Genomic DNA, 24,104 nt, shown 5'->3' with positions numbered 1-24,104 from the left:
AATTTACCATATACATCCCCTCTCAAACTCTAACCTCACCTTTAAAATTAGTTAGTTGTGAAAGAAATGTGGCACTCAAACAGCAGATTATCAGAGCCAGGATCTCTGTTCTCTACACCTCTCTCCTCTCAGCAGAACCAGATAATGGCAAAGTTTCCCTCTATTTTTCCACACATATACATGTAAGTTTCAAATCTCAGTGCTTCCCCCTTTTTTTCAAATGTAATCACACATTTCTATTGGTTGAAAACCAACCCTTTTCCAAAAGTACCCTGCCCCCAACTTGACTTCTGCCTAGTACCCTTCCCCCAACTTGACTTCTGCCTGCTACCATAGCAACAGCTCATGGAACACTGCTGTGTGGAGTTAGGTCAGAAGTTCGCCACACAATGTTTCAATTCCTCAGAGCAAGAGTGCTTGACTTTTCAAACCTAACAGCAAATCCATAGTACTGTTCTTTGGTAACACATTTTTCTGTACCAATACAAAACATGCTTCTATTAATTTACACATACAGCCTAGTTTTTATTCTAGAATGGTATGAAACAGCCAATCAGTTCTTTTTGTTTTGAAAAAAATATGTATGCCTCCATTTCCAAACTGTCTTTCTTTTCATATTGCCATTCTACTGAAAGACACCTCCTGAGTGCATCCAGTTCTCCTTTGAAGATGTTCACAGTGTGGATTGTAGGGCACAGCTATGTCTTCTGGAGTGAAAAGTTTGCAGAGAAAACAGGTATGGTGAGAGACCTTGCTTTGCCAAATGTAGACATTAAATGGATTGGTCAGAGAGGGTTAAAGTGGCACCAATTGATGCCATTGGTGAAATCCTTCATGCAAATCCAACACCCTGACCTCATAATAGTGCACTGTGGTGGCAATGACCTAGGCACTTTGACTGGGGTAGGTCTGGAAATGCTTATGAAGGACACGTTTGCACAACTGTTTTCACTTTTCCCTAAAACTGCCTTTGTGTTTTCTAACATATGCCAAAGGCAAAAATGGAACTGGTCCAATCATTTCTGTCCGCAGATTGACAAAGCAAGAAAGCACGTCAACAAATCTGTTTCTGCTTTCCTCCGTGACTATGGTATGGGTTCCATTTACCACAACAACTTGCGTTACGACATGCAAGACATTTATAGAGGAAATGGTGTGCACTTCAATGATGAAGGGAACAGAGTCTTCCTCTTGAACCTTAGACTCTGCATCGGTACTTACTTGTAGGTACCACAAAAAAATCACTTAATAAACACAACAGCTCTTTTTAGAGCCCCCTAATATCTAAACACTTAAATCTGAATTTCATTTCTTTTTTGTATTTTTTTTTTACCGTACGCGTACCCCGTGATTTTTTTTAAAATCAATAAATGTTTCCTTTGTACTTTTCTGTCCTTCTTTGACCCCCTTACAAATGTTAGGGGGTCTGTAACTCTCTCCCTTGCCCCCTTTTCAAAATATCACTCTTTTTTACCGGAGTGAAATACACAAAATGGCGGCCGCCGCTTCCTGGTTTCGGCCGATTCGAATGTTTACTAAGATCTAACAGCCAATCAGAATCGCGCTCGCGCACTCCACCGTACGCGTACGGTAAGCTTACGGTAAGCGTACCGTAAGCTGGCTCAGATATATATATATTGATTTAAAGGCTATTTTCTCAGAATCTACTGAACAGATTTACACCAAACCTACAAAAGGCACTTCCTTGACCTGAGGACTACCTCTCTGCCAAATTTCTAGTAATTCTGTTCAGCCGTTCGGGCTGTAGCCCTGTCTAAAGGTCCTATGGAAAAATGCATGGGAAAAACGCGTTTTGGGACCCCCCTTTTATCTCAGCCCCCGCTTGACGAATCCCCCCGAGACTTTCAGGGTAGGAGCGGAGCGTAGCGCCCCACCTATTTTGAGAAATTCGCGAGGATTCGTCGACCGGCGCCAAAGTTATTCCAAATAGAATGTTGCGGATTTCCTATGGAAACAGGGTCCTAACTATAACTACCTACTGGCGACCGCCAGTAGGTAATATATATATATATACATACATAGATATATATATATATCGTCCCAGCTTCTCATGAAGAGAAATTCCACACGCATTCGCAGGTATTAACTTGCAATTACTTTATTTCTGAATGCACTTCATACACAGCTCAACAGCCCAACGTTTCGGTCTGCCCTCAGACCTTGATCACGGGTATGCAGTGCAATGTATCATGTTACTTATTTAAAGGTACATACACAGATATTACGCCATATCCTGTGACATGCTAAGCATTATGGGTCTTGCAGTTTCATGTTAACCCAACTTATTATTATTAGAATCCAAATAAATAATAGAAAATAAAGGGTTGTTTAGACATGTTGTATTTTAAACCAATCATTACTTGTGACAATTTGACCCTCCGGTGGGTGACAATCTACCATGGGAAAATATTGCTGGGGTCACGGCTTGTTGTATACATACGTGTATGCTGTATATGGTTTGATATCCAACCTTGATCATATATTTCCATTTCGTATACCCCAGTGTTACCTATATTATTGTGCCCTCCGGTGGGCAGACCCCATAGGTGATTGTTGCTTAATATTTTCTATTGTATGATTTTTGTGTACAACCCTTTTATTTATACTGCTAAGAAACCAGGCCATAAAAGGAATTTTGTCCCTCCCCTGTAACCATTCCCATTGTTTCATTTATACTATTGCTGGTGCATAAGGTCTATAATTTTTACAGACCAACAGGGGACACTTTATCATCCATCATCCAATATAACAATGTTTAGGAAAAACGTGATGGGACTACCCGACAGATGGGAAAATCATTATCATACTTATAAGTTAATTACAGGTGGGAATGCATCTCTTCATCCTTGTTTAGACCATACGGGGTCAGAGTTCTGAAAGACAGGATATGCAGAGATTCTTTTTTTCGTAACAACTTTTCGTGATTGCCACCTCTCACATGGCGTTCAACCATCTCCACACCATAGAATTTTAGTTTTTTCCAATCACCCTCATGGTGTTTCTCCATATGTTCAGCCACCGCATAGCTGCGGTCCCTGTTGGTTGTTGCTCGCACATGTTCCAAAATGCGTTTCTTTAGTTCGCACACCGTGCTGCCAATGTATTTTAATTTACAGGGGCATTCTATCACATAAATTACATATTGACTTTTACAATTTATTAGTTGATTGATTTTTTCACATTTTGTTGTTTGCCATTTGTGCCTGTTTTGTATTGTGTGCAATCTGACACACCTTACAAGTTGAGCATTTGAAAAACCCATTGCTGGTCATCCAGGTATTCCGTTTTTTGGGGTTTAAAATAGCTGTGGACTAAATCATCTTTCAAATTTTTTGCTCTTCGGTATGTAATTCTGGGATGTTTCCCCACCAGTTTTGCCATTGTTGGATCCAGGCATAGAATACTCCAATTTTTTCTCAGGATGATTTCAATTTGTTTGGAATCCGTGGAGTAGGTTGTGATTAGTCGGATCACTCCGTCTTTCTCCGATGTTTTTGGTTTCTCCTTGTCTAGTATAATTTCAGCCCGTTGCTTCTTCTCTACTTTCTCTAGACATGATGCTAGTATGTTTTTATTATATTTCCGTGTTTTGAATCTGTTGATTGCCAATTTGCTATGTTTTTGCCATTCTTGGTTATCGGAGCATATTCGTCGTATCCTCAAAAGTTCACCATATGGGATGTGACTAATTAAGGAGGACTGATGAAAACTATCCGCATGTAGCGTTGCGTTACTTGCGGTGGCTTTGCGATGTAATGTTGTATGGATTCTATCATCCATAATGTAAATTTCCGTGTCCAGGAAGACCACTCTTGTTTCACTGATCTCATATGTGAAATGTAAATTTGTGTTTGTATTGTTGAGAATTTTGAAGTATGTCTCAAATTCTTCCTTTGATCCATCCCAGATTATCATGAGGTCGTCGATATATCTCAACCATGATCTAATTTTTTCCACATGTATATCATTTTCTTAACTCCAAGCTATTTTTTGCTCCCACCATCCCATGGTGAGGCAGGCGTAGCTTGGACTAAAGGAAAAACCCATCGCTGTGCCTTCTTTTTGTAAATATACTTCTTCACCAAACATAAATACATTCTGTGTCAGGCATAGTTTGATCATTTCCATTAACATTGCGTTGTGATTTGAGTAATGGATATTGCGTTCTTTCAGAAAATACTCACATGCCTTCAGTCCAACCGAATTTTGTATGTTGGTGTATAGTGAGATCACATACATGGTGATAAGTTTGTATGTTGCCTCCCATGTAATATTTTGTAAGATCCTTAATAAATCACTGGTATCTCGCAAGTATGATGTCAAGTTTTTGACATATGGTAACAAATATCCATCAATGTAATTTGCAATTGGTTCCAAGAGAGATCCTTTCGCGGAAATAATGGGCCTGCCAGGTGGTTTAGTTGGATGTTTGTGTATTTTTGGTAAGAAGTATATTGTTGCAGTTATTGGAAAATCTGTTTTTAGGTATTTTTTCTCCTCACAGTCCAGTAGTCTTTCCTCTAGCCAGTTTTGTAGTTTGATGTCCAGATTTTGTTTGTATTGTGGTGTTGGGTTCTCTGATAATCGTTGGTAGTGGTTAACGTTCATTAGTTGTGAGTGGGCTTCCTGGATATAATCCTCCCTATCCTGGATAATAATGTTGCCACCTTTGTCCGCCATTTTTATCACAATATTTTCATCACTTTTGAGTGTTTTTAACGCAGTCCATTCTTCTGGTGTAAGATTCTGTTTTCTTTTTTTACCATTTTTGAGGTTATATAGATCTTTGACAATTGCCTCATGGAATACATCTATTTTATTGCCACTTTATAACTGAGGATAAAATTTTGATTTGCTTTTCTTTCCACTCGTTCCTTCCCCAAGCTGTGGGCAGTATTCCTCTAGATCATGTTCTTGTTCGTTTGGGTTTTGGTCTAATTCCATTAATGTTATAAAGTGTTCCGCATCTTTGACTTGTAATTCAATTGTGGGATTTTCTGTTTGTTTTTCAAAGGTGTTAAATTTCCATTTTTCTTCATGTATTTTAGCAAGTTTTAATTTTCTGATATATTTAAAAATATCAATTCTCGTTTGTGCTAGGTTCAAACCATTAGTGGGACAGAATGATAATCCACGTTTTAGAACTTTGATTTCCTTTTCGGTTATTGTCCTTTTAGATAGGCTTATCACTTGGAGTTCCTGTTCATTATTCTCTATGGTCTCTTCTGTCTCATACTCCTTGTTGATGTTCCGGGTTTTGTGGGGTCTGCGGATATGCTTGCCTCTCCTTGTTGGTTTATTCTTGGGCGACCCCTTCCTCTGCCCCGTCCTCTGTTTTTTGTTGGCTGTGTCCCCATGCTTTTATCCCAGTTTTTTTGTTGTAGGGCTAATCTCATTTCCCCTAAAAAATTACACTTCGGGCGTGCTCCCCTTTGTTCCGATTCATTTTCACTTGTTTCAGCTGATGTGATTGATGACATGCTTCCTGAGGTGTTGGTGGCCAGGTCCAACTTGCCTTGTTGCTTTAGAATGTCGAATTTTCTAGCATATGTAAAATTCCGTCCTTCAGAGTAGTCATCTTTGTCCCTTTGAAATTTAGACTGTTTCCGCAATTGTACTGATTCCTCATGTTTATCAATTTGGTGTTCCAATTCTTGTTTAAATTTTAACATATCTCCACTTAAATCCATTTTGTCAAGTTCTTCCTCCAACTCTTTCAGTTGTTGCGTTGTTTTATCCAATGCTATTGTTATATGCTTAATTAATATTTCCATTAGTCCCAATGAGGATGTCAGGATGTGCTCCCCCCATTCGTGTAGCAGTTCATTGCTAGTGTCCTGATGATTAGGCATCAAACTGATTCGTAGTCCCCTAGGGACTCTTTTAACCTCCAGATATTTTTTAAGGGAGGTGACTTCCCACCATTTGTTTATTTCTTTTTTAGATAATTTCTCCCAAAGTCTGAGTTTCCCTCTCACGTCTAGGTTACGTGGAGTCGATTGTGCTCCATTACCTGAATTAGTCGTACTTTGTTCTTCAAAAAATTATTCTAGGATTTCATTCCTTTTGGCCCCTCTTTTTTCCATAATTTGAGCTGGATAGAATGTGCTTTATTCAATCCTTTGTTTGTTCTGTATTTAAATTCGTTAATTTTGTGCAAAGTAATATTCCTGCCTCCCTTAAACACGCAATCCGTGTGAGAAAACAATATACAGAGCAGTCTGGGGCATTTGCATTTATGCCTCTTGCTTTAACCAACGTGCGTGTATATTAGGGAAATCAACCGGCTCACAATGGTTGTTCTGAGATACACTGTTACAGTCCACACTGTTTACTTACTCAGAGATTCATGGCGTTCGTCGAGGCCCCTCAGCTCCGACTTCCGCGTTCTTCTCCTTTCGGCAATATCGGGTGGATACAATGTTGCAGGCTTCACCCACGCTTCCTCTTACTTGGAATTCAAGCGTTTCCCGCCGCTGTCAGCTCCGGTCATCGCTTTACTCGCCTTTCAGTTTTAGCGTGTATTTGGCCATAAAATTCTGCCAGCGTTCACCGATGTCTTTCCAGTTAAACAACTCCTCGTTTGGCTCCAAATTCAGACACAGGCGCTCTGATGACGGGGCGGAGAGTGGATACGGCAGAGCCTAGCCGTTTCAAATCGTCCCAGCTTCTCACGAAGAGAAATTCCACACGTACTCGCAGGTATTAACTTGCAATTACTTTATTTCTGAATGCACTTCATACACAGCTCAACAGCCCAACGTTTCGGTCTGCCCTCAGACCTTGATCACGGGTATGCAGTGCAATGTCACATGTTACGTATTTAAAGGTACATACACAGATATTACGCCATATCCTGTGACATGCTAAGCATTATGGGCCTTGCAGTTTCATGTTAACCCATCTTATTATTATTAGAATTCAAATAAATAATAGAAAATAAAGGGTTGTTTAGACATGTTGTATTTTAAACCAATCATTACTTGTGACAATTTGACCCTCCGGTGGGTGACAATCTACCATGGGAAAATATTGCTGGGGTCACGGCTTGTTGTATACATACGTGTATGCTGTATATGGTTTGATATCCAACCTTGATCATATATTTCCATTTCGTATACCCCAGCATTAGACTTGTCCCCTGAAATGAAAAAATTCAAATTAGAATTGGAGAAACAAATTGAAATGCATGAAGAAACTGTGCAAAAGCGCAAACGTATTAAATTTCAGCGCGACAAAGACGACTATGTTGAAGGAAGAATCTTCACGTATGCACAAAAGTTTGATCTTCTCAAACAGCGAGACCCTCTTACAGCTAGTGCCTCAGGCAGTATTTCTTCACTGACATCAACTGACCCAAGTGATGGAGAGACTGACCAAAGACTGGGTTCAAACAAACAGTCTTTTTTAGGGGACATGCGACTGGTCTTACAACAACGCCAGTGGGAACAAACAATGGGATACCAGTCGCGAAACCAAAGAGGTCGGGAAAGAGGAAGAGGGAAACAACGTTTAAACACAAGCAGACAAGAAGAGGAAAGAGGGGCTGCAGGTGGGGAAAAAGTAGGAACAGTGACTCGGAGTATGCGAGTGAAAAAGACCTTTTAGAGGAAACACAGGAACTAACAGTAGTGAATTTATCCAGTAGACCGATCACAGACTCAGAAAGTTCCTTGTTAAAACGAGGTTTGAACTTCTGCCCCAGTGCACACATGGATATGGCGCAAACTCGAATTGATCTATACAGATATGTAAGAAAAATAAAACTGGCAAAAATCTTTAGAGAAAAAAAGGAGAGTGAATTTAAACATCAGAATGTGCCAACAGACATATCAAATTTAACCTTAGCAGCAAAAGAGTCAGAAGGTTTTCTAACTTTAATGAATCTAGATGTACAAACAGAGTCACAACATGTGACTTTGGAAGAAGTATGTACGCAATAGGGAGCAGGCCTAACCAAAAAGAGACCGAAATCCTACTTTTATCCTCAACTACCAGCAGGAAATAAGATAGATACCTTCCATGAGGCTATCGTTCAAGATATTTACAAAATAAGAAAAGAAAGATATGTAGATAATCTTAAAGTGGAAGAAAGGAAGGCTTTGGAAGCTTTAACTCTAGATGAAAAGATTGAAATAAAAATGGCCGACAAAGGTGCAAACATCATCATTTGGGACAAACAAGATTATGTGAATGTGGCATTTGAACAACTAAATGACATTACGTACTATGAAAAACTACAAGTAAACCCCACACCAAAAATGAAAATCAATTTGGACAAGAAATTGAAAGAATGGTTAGTTGCGGGGTTGATAGACCAAGATGAATGTAAATATCTCACAGTAGAACATCCAGTAACAGCTACAATGTATTTTTTGCCTAAAATCCATAAGAATCGCACTAGACCACCAGGGCGTCCGATAGTGTCAGCAAATGGATCCCTATTCGAACCAATGGCTAATTATATATATATATATATATATATATATATATATATATATATATATATATATATATATATATATATATTTTTTTTAATTTGTCCTCATTTGCCTCTATCGCACCATTTCGCTTTTCTTAAGAGCCGAAATGTCCTACACCTCATTTGTTGACATGAGATTAACAGAAAGTGGAGTCGCCGAAAGACACCCTGGAATCCAAACCACCATCCGAAATCCAAAACACACCCGAACCAAGTAGAAGAAACCTACCACAATGGAAAAGGTGGTGTCAACCGAGGCCGAGAAGGGCTTAATCATAGGACCCAAGAACTAGAAGGTTAGGAGTAAGGTACTTGCATCAATTCAAAGGGAGAATAGGGGCCCAGAATGTCTGCCTGGATCGTCCCTTAATTGACCTATCTAGATTTGCGACATTCCTTAATGACGATATCCACTCTTGCCAACTTGGTGGAATCGGAGATACCCATAGCTTGCAGATCTCCCTGCGGGCCAATAGAATCGCATAGAAGATCAACTTCTCCTGATCCTCGTTACTTACATAACTAGTGTCCAACAGCCCAAAAATCACTAATAAAGCGCTTACCTCCACTTGGATCTTCAAAGCATCGGAAAGTGCTTTACTCACTGCGCACCAAAAGGGCTGGAAGTTTGGGCAGAGTAAGAACATGTGGAGATCGTCTTCCTTCATGCTGTCACATTTAGGACAAGCCACATCTCCTCGGCGACCAAACTTCGATAACCTCTGGGGGGACCAGTAAGCCCTATGAAGGGTGAAAAGATGGTTCCTTCTCAGGTATGCAGGTTTAACTATTTTGTATAATGTAGACATAGATACTTGCCATTGATCTTCAAGCGTAGCTAGCGGCAAGCATCTCCCCCATAGATGACTCGGGAGGCTGAAATCTCCATCTTCCATCTCCACCATGAACCAGTACCATAGTGCGACTTCCTTGATCGGAGACTGTCTGGAAGTCAATTTCTCCTCAAATTCATTGTAAACCCCCATTTTTGCCCTGGATACTTGAAACCAACTTAATACTTGGAGATATTTAAATCTAGATATTCTTAGATTTGTTTTCTGCCTACAATCTTCCCAGGAGATTAGATGATCTTCGTGTAAGATATGATTCCAAACTGCTATGCCCGCTTCCCTTAACGGTATGGCCAACGCATCTTTGGCCCAATCAGGAGCGCCTGGAGAATCCCAGATAGGAGCGAAGTAACTGAAGTATGGCAATTTCACAGCTCTTCTAACTCTGTACCATGTCTCGGCCATGCCTTTTAACATTTTTAACCTAACCTTCTTGTAGTATTTTGGGTCAGCATACTTAAACATAAAGCCTCCTCCGCTCAGTCTATCACTTCTCAGCTCAACCTCAAAGAGTCTGCCCAATTCCAAATTAGATGGAGTAACCAAAAGCATCCTACCGTTTTTTAACAAAAAGGACCAGGAATACACAAGCAGATCGGGTAGCGCTAGTCCACCTTTTTCCAACCTCCTTCTCAATTTCTTCCAGGAAATTCTAGGCCCCTTAGAGGCCCAAATGAAAGAACTGATCTGACCCTGGAGTTTTAAAAACCAAGCTTTACAAAAGGGGAGAGGAATGGCCTCAAAAAGGAAAGTAAACTTAGGTAGAACTACCATCTTTATAAGGTTAACCCGACCAAACAAAGTCAGCGAGAGATGCCCCCAGTTCTTCAACAGGGTAACCACTTCCTTCTTAACAATCTCGAAATTTACTTCCGTGATCTTACCAATGTCCTGTGTAATCCTAATCCCTAGATATCTCATATCCTTCGTACATCTTATTCCCTCTGCTGTTTGATTCCAGGTCATCACCTCAGTTTTTTGCTTGTTAATCTTATAGCCAGAGAGTTTTCCGAAATCCGTGGTGATTGTTAATACGGAATTCAGTGCAGTGTGAGAGGCAGGCCAATCTTCTTACTCCATCCATTATGCTGGAATGCTAAGATATCCGGGGAGGCCCTAAGCCGTCTAGCTAGAGGTTCTATATATAGATCGAATAAAATGGCTAATTATATTGATCATTTTTTGTTACCACTTGTTCCCAATTTAAGTTCGTACATTAAAGATACCAGCGATGTTTTGAGACATCTGAATGGCACCCCATGGCAAACATCTTACAAGTTGATAACGATGGACGTTGTGTCTTTATATACAAATATAGACCATGAAATTGGGATCTCAGCCTGCACATTTTTCTTAGGAGAAAGAAATATCCATTACAACAAACATAACATCATGTTGGAAGAAATGATCAGAATGTGCCTAACACAAAATGTATTCCATTTTGGAGAGGATATTTTTAATCAAATAAAAGGCACTGCGATAGGTTTTTCTTTTAGTCCAAGCTACGCCTGCCTCACAATGAGCTGGTGGGAGCAAAAATGGGCTTGGCAACCTAACGATGACAAATTTTTGAATAAAATAATTCTTTGGTTACGCTTCATCGATGACCTCCTGATCAATTGGGATGGATCGGATCAGGAGTTCAAAGAATACTTTGCAATCCTCAATACAACACCAGGAAACTTCAAGTTCACATATGATTTAAGCCCAACAACAAGCGTAACTTTTTTGGATACTGAAATTTACATCTCAGAAAATCAGATTCAAACAACCTTACATAGAAAAATCACTGCAACAAATGCAACGCTACACGCAAGCAGCTTCCATCAACAATGTTTGTTTCAAAATATTCCATACGGTGAGTTTTTAAGACTGCGAAGAATTTGCTCTGAAAACAAAGAATGGCTAAAGCAGAGCAGTTCAACATCCAAAAGATTTGAAAAAAGAGGTTATCCAAAAACACAAATTCAGAGTGGTTGGAAAAGGGCAAATTAATTGGAAAGAAAACATGTATTACAATCAAAGAAAATTGAAACAAAAGAAAAGTCTGAAGAAGAACCAATAAGATTCATTACAACCTTTTCAAAAGAATCTAAACAGATAAAAGATATCATAAAGAGAAATTGGAAGATCTTACATTTAGACACCACGGTTGAAAAAATCATGGGGAACACACCCAGTATAACCTATCGAAGAGCTACGAATCTGAAGGATCGTCTAACACATAGCCACTTTCGGAAAGAAAAAACCAAAACATGGCTTCAGAGTAAAGGCTTCAAAAAATGTCACAATTGCAAAGTATGTTCAATTGCAAAAAATACTCAAGAAATAAGAATGGCCGATGGAAAAAATTGGAACATACAAGAACTTATTACGTGTAAAAGTCAGTATGTGGTCTACGTAATAGAATGTCCGTGCCAACTAAGATATGTTGGAAGCACAATATGTGAACTGAAAAAAAGAATACTAGAACATGTCCGAGCAACTATACATAAAGACAGAAGTAATGCTGTGGCAAAACACATGGAAGCAAACCACAACAGCAATTGGAAACTGTTGAATTTCTTTGGCATTGAAACTGTGAAAAAGCAGGAAAGAGGTGGAGATAGAGAGAGAAAATTAAGACAAAAAGAATCACGTCACATTTTAAACTTACGATCTCTCACTCCACATGTACTCAATCAAAGTGAGGAACTTTATACACATCTGTAAAAGAACTGGTAGAAATCCAAGATGGAGCGGTACAATACAAAACCTTATTGCCCCTCGATTTTTTTAACAGTGATATTTGTTATGGTTTGTTATTTTTGAGTTTCCTTACATGTTAAATGTGTGAATTATAATTTAGAAATTTTCAATCATGATTTAAGTATGAGAAGCATCCAAATAGTAAAGTTGTTTCGTCAAGACATGAACTATTAGGAATCACTCTCCACTGGAGGAGTAAAAATATGCCTTTTAGAATTTGTTTTGCAAGAAATGAGAAATGAAAAATGAATTTACACTAATGTTTGATAAATGCAGGTATAAGCGTTACAAAATTTATTGAGGAAAGGTGCGGTTGTTAAAACCTTTAATTTAATTTTGTCATATTTTGGTTATATAACCATGTAAGTGTCAACATGTAGGGCCTATTGGAATCATTTTGAGAGAGAAAAGATTTCACTACAATTCCCAGAACGCCCCATTACGAGATACAGGAAATGACGTAATGATAAACACAGGTTTATAACATGTGACCTATAGGATGGGCGTTACCGTGAGCAAGGTCTCGGTGGAGACCGAAACGCGTTGGTTTGTGTTTGCTTCAGGAGTAAGAGTGCAAACATTAAAATCAGAAAAGTGGAATAATAAGACCAGAGTGCGACCCATTTCTTTCTGTGCTAGAAAGAGTGTGAGAATTATTGGCGGCCAGGCTCGATCGCGGGACAACGCACAACTTAAAGAGCGCCATATCAGCGAAAGGAGCCGAGGGAGGATTTATATATATATATATCTATATATATATCGCTCCCCCAACTCCGGTAAAGACCTCAGGGCTGTCGCGGGCGGTCCGAGTCAGGATACCGGAACTCCTCACATAAACTCCACACTGTTCCCTTTGTGTCAAGGAAACACTCGGACACTCCATAGAAGGTAAATCCTTTAATTAAGCAAGCAGAACGACGCGTTTCACCATTATGGCTTTATCACGCTCGTAAGGTTAACACTACACCATGTTAAACATGGTGTAGTGTTAACCTTACGAGCGTGATAAAGCCGTAATGGTGAAACGCGTCGTTCTGCTTGCTTACTTAAAGGATTTACCTTCTATGGAGTGTCCGAGTGTTTCCTTGACGCAAAGGGAACAGTGTGGAGTATATATATATATATATATATATATATATATATATATATATATATATTACCTACTGGCGGTCGCCAGTAGGTAGTTATAGTTAGGACCCTGTTTCCATAGGAAATCCGCAACATTCTATTTTGAATAACTTTAGCGCCGGTCGACGAATCCTCGCGAATTTCTCAAAATAGGTGGGGCGCTACGCTCCGCTCCGCTCCTACCCTGAAAGTCTCGGGGGGGATTCGTCAAGCGGGGGCTGAGATAAAAGGGGGGTCCCAAAACGCGTTTTTCCCATGCATTTTTCCATAGGACCTTTAGACAGGGCTACAGCCCGACCGGCTGAACAGAATTACTAGAAATTTGGCAGAGAGGTAGTCCTCAGGTCAAGGAAGTGCCTTTTGTAGGTTTGGTGTAAATCTGTTCAGTAGATTCTGAGAAAATAGCCTTTAAATCAATATATATATCTGAGCCAGCTTACGGTACGCTTACCGTAAGCTTACCGTACGCGTACGGTGGCGTGCGCGAGCGCGATTCTGATTGGCTGTTACATCTAAGTAAACATTCAAATCGGTCGAAACCAGGAAGCGGCGGCCGCCATTTTCTCTCTCGCACTCTGAGGGGGGGGCTGTAAACAAAGGCAAAAAACATATAAAGGGGCTGTTTAGACAGCGCCCATGCACATAGCCATGTTAGTTGAGTCCTCAAAGATCCCCCAAGTCCAAAAACGGTAAATTTTTATTTTTTGAAAATTTCGCCGATTACGCTTACCGTACGCGTACGGTGCGCTTACGCTAAAAATTTTAATTAAAAAAAAAAAACACTCTGTGCATGGCATATTATTGTCATCACTTACAAATTAAATTTAACAGATTACCTATCACAAGGAAGCGCATAATATGTCCTCCATGTGCGCACGGTGCGTAACGTGGGCACGCGGTGCGCGTAGCGCACTGCGTACCCACCTTGCGTGTACGGCACTAACTGCGTAAAGTGGGCGCGCAGTGCGCGAAGCGCACCGTGCGCGCACGGAACGAACTGCGTTAAGTGGGCGTGCACGCCACGAATGGCGTAAAGTAACTTAGCATTTAAAAAACCGTACAAATTCACTGAAAAAACCATAGGTTTCACACACGTTATAGTTAGGAATTAGCATTTAAAAAACCTTGCAAATTCACTGAAAAAACCATAGGTTTCAGACATGTTATAGTTAGCGGAAATTTTACTGATAAAAAACCAATGAAATTCCCCCGTTATAGTTAGTGCAGGCAACTATAACTCACGCGACCGCAATCTTCTGCTGATGACATATGTGTCTTTATGAAAAAAAAATATTTGTAATATATGTATAGCTAAAAATTTATGGAAGAAGACATGGGCAAATAAGTGTCTAAATACAGTATTAGCATCAGCAGAGGATTGCGGTCGCGTGAGTTATAGTTGCCTGCACTAACTATAACGGGGGAATTTCATTGGTTTTTTATCAGTAAAATTTCCGCTAACTATAACATGTCTGAAACCTATGGTTTTTTCAGTGATATATATATATATATATATATATATATATATATATAATATGGTTTCACTTACCTGATATATACTTACATTTTCATTGTAAAGACATGCGTGGTAAAGCGATATGAGTGGTAAAGGCATACGTTGTAGTGCCATACAGCCTGGTTGAGCATGTGCTGATTTCTGTACTTCTGCATATTGGTGACAAGTTGATGAACCAGATGCAAACAAGATGGAGCTCCTCACCAAAGAATTTAAATGAGCTTGGAGCTAAATGCTTGGGTAGCCCGCCACCCGATTCCAGAGGTAGAGGTGCAGCGTAAAGGCATTTTTTTTATTATGCTTTTTATTATTTCAGAAGTGCTAATACAAGCTACTAGTGAACAAGAACTCCGGTGTGAAGTACATCGTGAGCAATTCTAGTGTCCTTTTTTAATTGCAAAACAAAAATAAGTTCGTCAAAAATAGAATTGTTTTACTGTTTGAACTTCTACAAGGTTTTTGGTATTATGACATAGGAGAGTGAAATTAATCAAGTTTGTGAATAGATGTGTTTCAATCCACAGAAAAAAATGGCATTTCTTTCTTGACTTTAAATTTTATTTAGGAGAAAGCTCCATTATAATGTATGTTTTCAGGTTACAGACAACCTGTTCTTATGAATTTACGTTACATGCGATTTGGAACAGGCAAAACCATTTCTTAAACCATTCAAAAAATGGCACAGTTCCCACTTTAACAAACATCACGGCTCAACCTTAAAATGCCTGTTAAGTTGTGATTCACACATTTTTCACACTTGTTTATGCCTCCTTATGTTCACAGAACTGGTAGCTTAAGATCTGGTAAAAGTAGCAAGACCAGCAAACCATTGTGTTCTAAAAACAGTGAACAAGAATCTGTAGGCCAATGTCTGTTTTGTTTTTTAGTCCTATTTGACAGATTTTAGTGAGCATGGCAATGGTAAAATCCTTCAAGTATTCTTCATGTTGTTGTGTTCCAAGTTTTCAAACTGTTTTTCCTGATGCTAGAGGTTGATCGGAGATGAGGATGTGAATGTCAGAAGTCCTTTGAGAATACAGCATATTGTGGTCATATTGATCGAATCCAATCTAGCTAATTTCTTAATGAGATTTATTTTCTTACTTTTCTTATTAATTTGTTTAAGAATACAAAATTGTTTTGAATGCGGTTGGTTTGAAACTCTCCAATCTGTATTTAATACAAAAGGTGTTCAAATAATTTGTTTCCAACATGCATTTGGTTAGAATCTTTTCCTTCCTTTGGTAGTCAATTTAAACCATTTTAATTGGGATAAAGGCCTCTTACATACTATAACATCATTGTTCCTCAAACTCCAGCTCACGTTTCATCATCCATTCGATTCCCATTCTCATTGTGTTGTGTGTGCTTCCTTTGTTAGTTGCATTCCATCTATGTTTGTTCCATCTGTACTTGGCACTGTTCTTCTTCCCCTTTCTAGAGTGCATCTTATTGTATTTTATACTTTTTATTTTTTCTAAACAACATTATCTTAAACTGTGTTTTTCAAATAAAAATTCAAGATATTGTTACCAATCAGCCACGTTTCTGAGTACTTAATAGAAAATGCAACACCGTGCTACGTCACAGAAGTGGGTGCTTGGTGCCATATCAGTAATTCTCCATGGCTCAGTGAGATCTTTTCCCCTAGATAGTGATTGAGCCATTAGAAATACAATAAACATAAAACATGCACTTTGTATCGCATAATGTTACAAGGCAGCTCATGTTGGATGTAAACTCAATAAAAATCTATTGAAATTAAGAAAAAAGAAATGTCTAATGCATGGTGTACAAAAGGTGGATTTTGATACATCCATTACGCTGCACGGTGCAGCTTAGAAGCATCCCAGTGGGGTTTTGGGCTTATTAATAAAAAATTACAAAGCACTGCTCTGCATATTCTGCCTTTCAGTGTACCCAAATCCAGAAGGGAAAATTGGTAATTATCTCAACAATTCCATATCTTTGCACAGCCAGTACTGTATCTAAAAAATGTGTTCATATAAACTTGAAAGTGATTTGTGCTATCTGAATTAATTCTGAAAATATTGTAGACTATTTATCACCTAAACTTCAACCATAATATTTGTGTACAGATCAATAATAGAGGTAAATCAGAACAGATCCCCTTAAGCAACAGCATGTTTCTGCTGGCATTCTAAGTTAATTCCATAGTGAAATGTTGTGATTTTTATTTTCCAGGTAAGAAGAAAAATGGCATTGAAAGGAGTACGTGTCCTAGAACTAGCTGGCCTTGCTCCCGCTCCTTACTGTGGAATGATTCTTGCTGATTTTGGGGCCCAAGTAATCAGAGTTGATAAAATGAAGAGTATATGGCCCCCTGACTCACTGGCCCGCGGCAAAAGGTCTATAGCCATAAATTTGAAGAGCCCAGCTGGAGTAACAGTGCTGAAGAAATTGTGTGAGAAGTCAGATGTACTTATTGAACCATTCCGACATGGTAAGATACTACTTTCCATTTTCATGTAAACCAAATGAATCGAGCCATTTTTATATGCAATTAATATTAACCTTTGAAGCCTCATGTACGTTGGTTATAGAATTGACATAGGAAAACCTAACTAAGGTGTGATGGAACAATGTATTTACTAGATGAGTTGCCTGCCCAGTATCCCATGAAAACTGAGTGACAACATATCAATCAGTATGTCTGTTGTCTTCATTCTTTGGTGAATAACCAATATGTCATGACTATCTGTGGATGTTCACTTTGAGTTCTCTACCACACAGAACCTCTGTTGCACTTGTGAACACATCAAATGTTTCCTTCATGTCATTATTTTTTTTTATATTAGTATGCAAGTTTAAAATAAATCGTACCTCACGCAGCCAGACAGTGGATTTAAGTTATACAAAAAGTACATCAAATAGCATGACATATGTTGGACACACAAAGATACATTAAGCTAGTACAAAAAAATAAGTACTAGGCATTAACAGTAAAAATAAAAGGTGCTAAAATAGTGCAAGGGGAAGCAGAACAGTGCTTGTATGATTCAAATGTGCAAATAATGAATAGAAACAAAAGTAAAGTATGTAAAAAAGCAATGGCCTTCGAGAGTTAAATGGAGAGGAGCTACAGTTGTTGGCTTCCTCTATTAATCCAGAGTTATAGAGATGTCGACGTTTCAATCCGAAAGAGGTTAGTGACACAGGACATCAATCCATCAATCAAACAATTTATAAAGCGCGCTACTCACCCGCTAGGGTCTCAAGGCGCTAGGGGGGAGGGGTCCATTACTGCTCGAAAAGCCAGGTCTTGAGTTGATTCCTGAAGGAGAGATGGTCCTGGGTCAGCCGTAGGTGGATGGGGAGGGAGTTCCATGTCTTGGCCGCCAGGTAGGAGAAGGATCTTCCTCCGGCGGTGGCTCTGCGAATGCGTGGAACGGTGGCGAGGGCGAGGCGGGCCGATCGCAGCTGGCGGGTGGGCGTGTAGAAAGTGAGGCGGTTGTTGAGGTACTTGGGGCCCAGGTCGTGGAGAGCCTTGTGTGCGTGGGTGAGGAGTCTGAACGTGATCCTCTAGCTGACGGGGAGCCAGTGCAGGTCTCTCAGGTGGGCGGAGATGTGGTTGTGGCGGGGGATGTCCAGGACGAGTCGTGCGGCGGCGTTCTGTATGCGCTGGAGTCTTTTCTGTAGTTTGGCTGTGGATCCCGCGTAGAGGGTGTTCCCGTAGTCCAGTCGGCTGGTGACGAGTGCCTGGGTGACCGTCTTCCTGGTTTCGGTGGGGATCCATCGAAAGATCTTTCGGAGCATGCGCATGGTGTTGAAACAGGACATCATTAGGACGGAGTATACAAGATTGTGGGAGTAGCAACCCTTGAGACATTAATGAAGGTAGCTCAGCGGCCAGTGACATATTTTGTAGGATCGAGGTCAGGAAATCAAAGTTAGGCAGAGATCTGCATAAGACCAAAATTATTTGGATGAGCGTTAACATGAGTGCGGTAGGACGTTTAGTAAAAATGGCAACACGACTTGTCACTGTAAATTTGGAGCTGTGTACGTGGGGTTGTGAAATCCACAGGACAACGCAATTTCCCTAATTTTTTTATTTTTTTTATTGACCGTACAAAAAGGCATTCAGTGCAAGAAACACAGTAGATATGGGCAGGTTAAGAACATATGATACAATTATAGGTATACATTTACAATCGTACAATGAAAACAGAACTCACAGTTCTTGATAAATATACATACGGCCTGTATAGGGGACTAGCAGACCAGGTAACACAGATGTGAGTATATAACGAACATTTACATGTAATCGAGAGGCAAGTTAACTTTCCACTACCGCCACGCCGAGGCCAGTTGTAGCAGGTCTCGCCACCAGCAGCCAATTCACAAATGGACCCCAAATATCTTTTGACCTAGAAGCAACGGGCATTAACACCAAGTAAGCAGCGAGCACAGCAGAAATTCCATTCCTTTTCTGATATGTGTGGGTGCAACTCAGTATTCCATTGCTCCCTATGTTTCGGAGTTATCACTGGCTGATGTGTTTGCATAGAGGTGTAGAGTCTAGTAATGAGCTTTTTCGCTGCTGGAGTGGTGAGAATATTCTCCAGTACCTGCAGAGTGGGTGGAGGGTACAGAAATGTATCGTGCATCTGGTGGCAAACTGCACGTATACAATAATAGAGTAGTGTATCAGAAAAAGAAGGGGGCGGTGTGTCAGTCGACGCCGGCGGTCCAAGGAATCCCTCCTCTCGATGTAAATCTGCAAAACTGCTAATACCTAATCTCCTAGCCCTCGTTATGGCGCTTTGGTCCTCCAATGGGGGCATTTTGTGGATTTTTCGCCAGGGCTGTCAAGGGGGCATACAGCGTGGGTGTATTAGCTCTACGTTGGAGGTTGTACCAGGCTCATATCAGTGTTTCTGTGGTGTCAATAGTATGACGGGGCGTTTATATGGTTGGTACAGCGCCACATCGAAGGGAGTAGGCGCAGCTACGTCACACTTAACTGCCACATGTGGTTGGAAGGGGATCGGGTGCATCCAAAAATATAAGAATTGCGCCTGAACACAAAATGTGTATAAGGAACAATGTGGTGCCCCCAATCCTCCCTGACTGAGGAAGTATCAGTGTTTCCCAAGCGACTCTGTCCTGCCCCCCTGCCCACACCAAAGAAACTAGCAGCGTGCGGAGTTTGTTAAAGAACGCCTGAGTGAGTATAAGAGGAACATTGACAAAAATATAAAGAAATTTGGGAAGGACCATTAATTTAGCAACAGCTATCCTTCCAGCAAGGGATATTCCATAATTCGTGGATATCTCTGCTTAACCAGATCCCAAGATATTTCACCAGACCCTCCGCCCAACAGAGCAGGTAGTCTAATTCAAATGGGGTAGTGTCCTCAGGCAGTGGGAATAACGTAGATTTCTTCCAATTAATCTGCATGCCTGACAGGCCTCCAAATTTGGTAATCTCCCGCAGTGCTGGCTGTAAATTAGTTTGGGGATTTTTTATGTATAAAGTGATGTCGTCTGCATATTGTGATATTATTATCCCTCTAGATGTGAAACTCGGTCCTCTCCCTGCATGATTTTGTCTCAGCCACGCTGCTAGTGGTTCCATCGCTATTGCAAAAAGCAAGGGTTATAGGGAACAGCCCTGCCTCGTACCCCGGGTTATGTGGAATGCCTCAGTAATTTGACCATTGACAAATAGGCGCACGGTAGGGCTGGTGTATAGAAGTCATATCTGTTTGATAAAAAGCGGGCTAAACCCCATTCTCTGAAGAAAAGCAAAAAGGAATGACCACTCAAGAGAATCAAATGCTTTAGTAGCATCTAGGAATGCGGCCACTGCAGGGAAATGTGGATCAAGGTAATATAATATAGCAAAAAAAAGTACACAGATTATGCGCAGTCGATCTCCCGAGGATATATCCCGATTAATCAGGCCTGGCAATGAGCAGCAATAATGGTTAGACCCTGTTTGATAATAGTTTGGCATACATTTTATTGTCGGTGTTGGTGAGGGAGAGTGGACGATATGAAACACATTGGGGCGGATGTCTTATCAGATTTGAGTAATAACTGTATGCCTGCCTCCCTAAGAGTGGGGGATAATGCATCTGTATTAAGGGCTTCTTGATAAACCACCATGAGATGAGGTGCAAGAATGGAAGCATCACATTTATAAAATGAGGCGTGCAGGCCTTCTAGTCCATGGGCTTTGTCCGGTGGCAAACTATTTATGACTCCAACGACATCTTCCTCAGAAAATGGTTAGTCCAGATAGGCTTACCAAGCCACAATAGCTTGATTGATTCAAAATACGGCTGTAAGCTTTCAGGCGAGTGTGCGTATTGTGAATTGTATAACTCCGAATAGAACTCTGTGAGGTGGGTCTTGATTTCTTGTGTACCCCTAATCGTCTGCTGCTCCTTACCATTTAATTCAATGATGTAATCAGTGGTGCGTGGGGTACTGAACAGGGCCTCTAGTGTTTTCCCTGGTCTATCCCCCTCCCCATATTTCATGGCCTGTGTATTCTTCCCTAAATAGTTAACCTCCTGCTGTGCTTCCTCTTCAAATTCGCTAAGCTTGCCTCTAATCTGAGAGAGTAGCACTCGGTCTCCAGTCCGAAAATACTCAAGTTCCAGCTCGCGGATATCGGTTTCTAGGGTCTTGAGGGTATGGCGTATGGCCTTCAATACGCCTGCCTGGCAGGCTATACACTTGCCGCGGATCACCACCTTGAAAGCCTCCCACAAGGTGGACGGAGATGATACCGAACCTTCATTAAGTGTGAAGTAGTCTAGTATATCTTGTTTAGTTTCCTCTCTGAAGGCAGCATCTAATAGGGCGTGGGATGGGAGTCTCCATGTAAATGCGCGACTGGGCGTGGTCGCTACCTGAAACCTCAACAGACAGGGTGCATGGTCGGAGAGAGTTTGGGGGAGGTGTCTGGTGTCCACCACCCACGTGGCGATGTCTTTGGATATAAGCCAAAGGTCTTTACGAGACCAAGCGGAATGTTGGACCGTGACGCAAGTGCCTTCCAGTACGTCTGGGTGTCCACTAGTTTCTTATCCATTTCTAGCGTATTTAATGCAGCACTAGCATTTGGGTGTAATCCACGAGATGTTCCTCTGTGGTCACGAGCGTCATCTAGGATGGCACTAAAGTCCCCCCCCCCCCCCCCCCCCCCATAAGTATCCTTCACAGCCGAGTTTTAATACAGTGCCCCACAGGTCGTTGAAGTTGGGCGAGTGCGCATTAGGGCCATAGACTGTTACCAGAGCAACCCTTGTCATGCCAAGTGTTACCTCTAATATTATGTATCTGTCATCTGACACTGACTTCGAGGAAGTCTGAGTCCAGCCAACGTTCTTCCGGATTAGGATCGCTGTCCCCCTAGCGTAGTTGGAGTAGGTCGTTAAATATATATGTTCCCAGTGCCTGTGTTGTAGTATGATGGTCCCCTGACTCGAGAGATGCGTTTCTTGTAGAAGGCATATGTCAATGTTGTGCCTGACTAGATATGATTGCACGAGGCGGACCTTCCTGTTGTCATTTAGTCCCCGTATATTCCAGGTTAAACAATTATATGTGGCCATTGTCTCTGCTGACCAATTATTCCACTCTGGAGTGTATCCTGTACAATGCACTGCGATTGGCATAAATTGTACGCCCGAATATGTTCCTACCATTTTAATTTGAATCTTTTTATTTCCCCTCTTAAGATGCCACCCCCACCAACCCCTCAAACAGGTTGAGGTAACATACCCCTCCCACTAAACTAACAAAACAAAGGAAACCAGAAAAATCTAAGCACCCGGTGATACAGAGTGAATACACGGGAGATCTCCCTGAGGGGCGTGGAGAAATCGGCATACAACCCAGTTCAGGAACCGGGGGCCGAGGCATATAATCTCTCTGTGCAACATGATCAAAGAATTGTATATAACGTAGACCAGATCACAGCATTCTCATAACAGACACCTTCGCTATTGTGCCCTTAGAGGCGAAGGCCCGGCCACAACACACCTTAAACAGAAACATAATATCATCTGACAATACATATTAGTCATTGTCGCTTAAACTGTTGTCTACACTACGTTGCTTATCAGTGCTCGCCATTTGTTTCTTTGTCCCACCAATATGTTTATCAAATTGTAGTGCCGACTTGGCGTCTGTGTTATTGTTGTGCGTGACCTTTAGCTTGGCAGGGTAGAGCAGCGCATATGGCACGCCAGCTTACTGCAGGATCTTTTTGCCTTGGGTGAATTCTCGACGTGCCGCCTGGACACCAGGACTAAAGTCGGGATAGAATGAAACATTATTCCCTTTGTATGAAATTTGACCACGCTCCCTGGCCCCCCTGAGTATGGCATCCCTGTCACGATAATTTAATATTTTAGCAAGGATCAGCCTGGGGGTTGCACCCACCGGAGGTCTAGGACCCAAAGCCCGGTGGGCCCGTTCCACAATAAACATTGGAGACAACTCTGACCCAAAGATATCCTTTAACAGTTCCTCCACAAAGAGTTCCATTTTCCCAGTAGCCAGGTCTCTGGAATACCTATGAGGCGAATGTTGTTCCTCCGGGACTGAGCCTCCAAATTGTCATTTTTGGCCCTTATGAACGTGAAGAACTGTTCTATGTTCAGCAGTTGCTCTTTGGTTTCAACCTGAAACTTGTGCACTTCAGTATGGCGATTCTCGAGCTGGACTAACCGGAGTTCGTGAGTGTCTACTTGAGTCTTGACATGGTCAAGCCGGGCATTAAGGCCATCAAGTTTGGAGTCAATAGTTTTGAGGCTTGACTTCATTTCCAATAAAAGACTGCGGAGATCAGCACTCCCACCCTCGGTGTTGTCTAGTGGGCCATGCGCCGTGTCTGGGTCGGCATCTCCCTGACGCGTTTGTCTTTTATTTTCAAATGTCAGTTTTGGTTGCTTTGCGTCTGTTTTCCCCCTTTTTTTTTTGCTCCCAGTGGTGTTATTCAAATAATGGCAGATAATTGATAGTGTCTTACCATGCCCCGCCCAGTTCCAGACTAATGCGCACTCTCAGCTTAGTCACCAATTGATCACAACGTGGTATTTCCGACACTGTGGAGTGATGGCAAAGGATAGAAATCTCCAGGCATCCCCCACTTATTACAGACGTGTCACTGGGCTCAGGACTAATGCTATTGCGATCTCGTGAGCGGATTGCCACTGAACCACCAGGACGTGGCGCGGGGCCAACCCAGTGGGTGCCACTTATTTCGGGAGGAACCTCTCAATATCAGCTCCCTTTGGTGCCAGTGGCCACAAGGTGCCTAGGAAAAAGGCCTGGTGCTCCCAGATGGATCGAGTGTAGCTACACCAGCTTCAGT

At 41.2% G+C, this 24,104-nt stretch overlaps 1 protein-coding gene across 4 annotated transcripts in view; it reads left to right on the top strand.

Annotated features, from left to right (window-relative positions):
• Positions 1-24,104, top strand: part of AMACR (alpha-methylacyl-CoA racemase) — a 421,886-nt gene that overhangs the window by 81,194 nt on the left and 316,588 nt on the right. For 3 of the 4 annotated variants that reach the window (XM_085630852.1, XM_085630860.1, XM_085630841.1), the window contains exon 2: positions 16,952-17,210. In XM_085630852.1, the coding sequence (XP_085486978.1) occupies positions 16,964-17,210 (247 nt within the window). In that variant the 5' untranslated portion in view covers positions 16,952-16,963. Of the gene's footprint in view, positions 1-16,924; positions 17,211-24,104 lie in introns of all 4 variants that reach the window. The other variant, XM_085630868.1, reaches the window with a different exon arrangement.

Source organism: Triturus cristatus, chromosome 2_1 (genome assembly GCF_964204655.1).
Source record: "Triturus cristatus chromosome 2_1, aTriCri1.1, whole genome shotgun sequence".
NCBI classification, from domain to species: Eukaryota; Metazoa; Chordata; class Amphibia; order Caudata; family Salamandridae; genus Triturus; species Triturus cristatus.
Note: the sequence above shows the minus strand (reverse complement) of the source record. Positions and strands in the feature narration are given on the sequence as shown.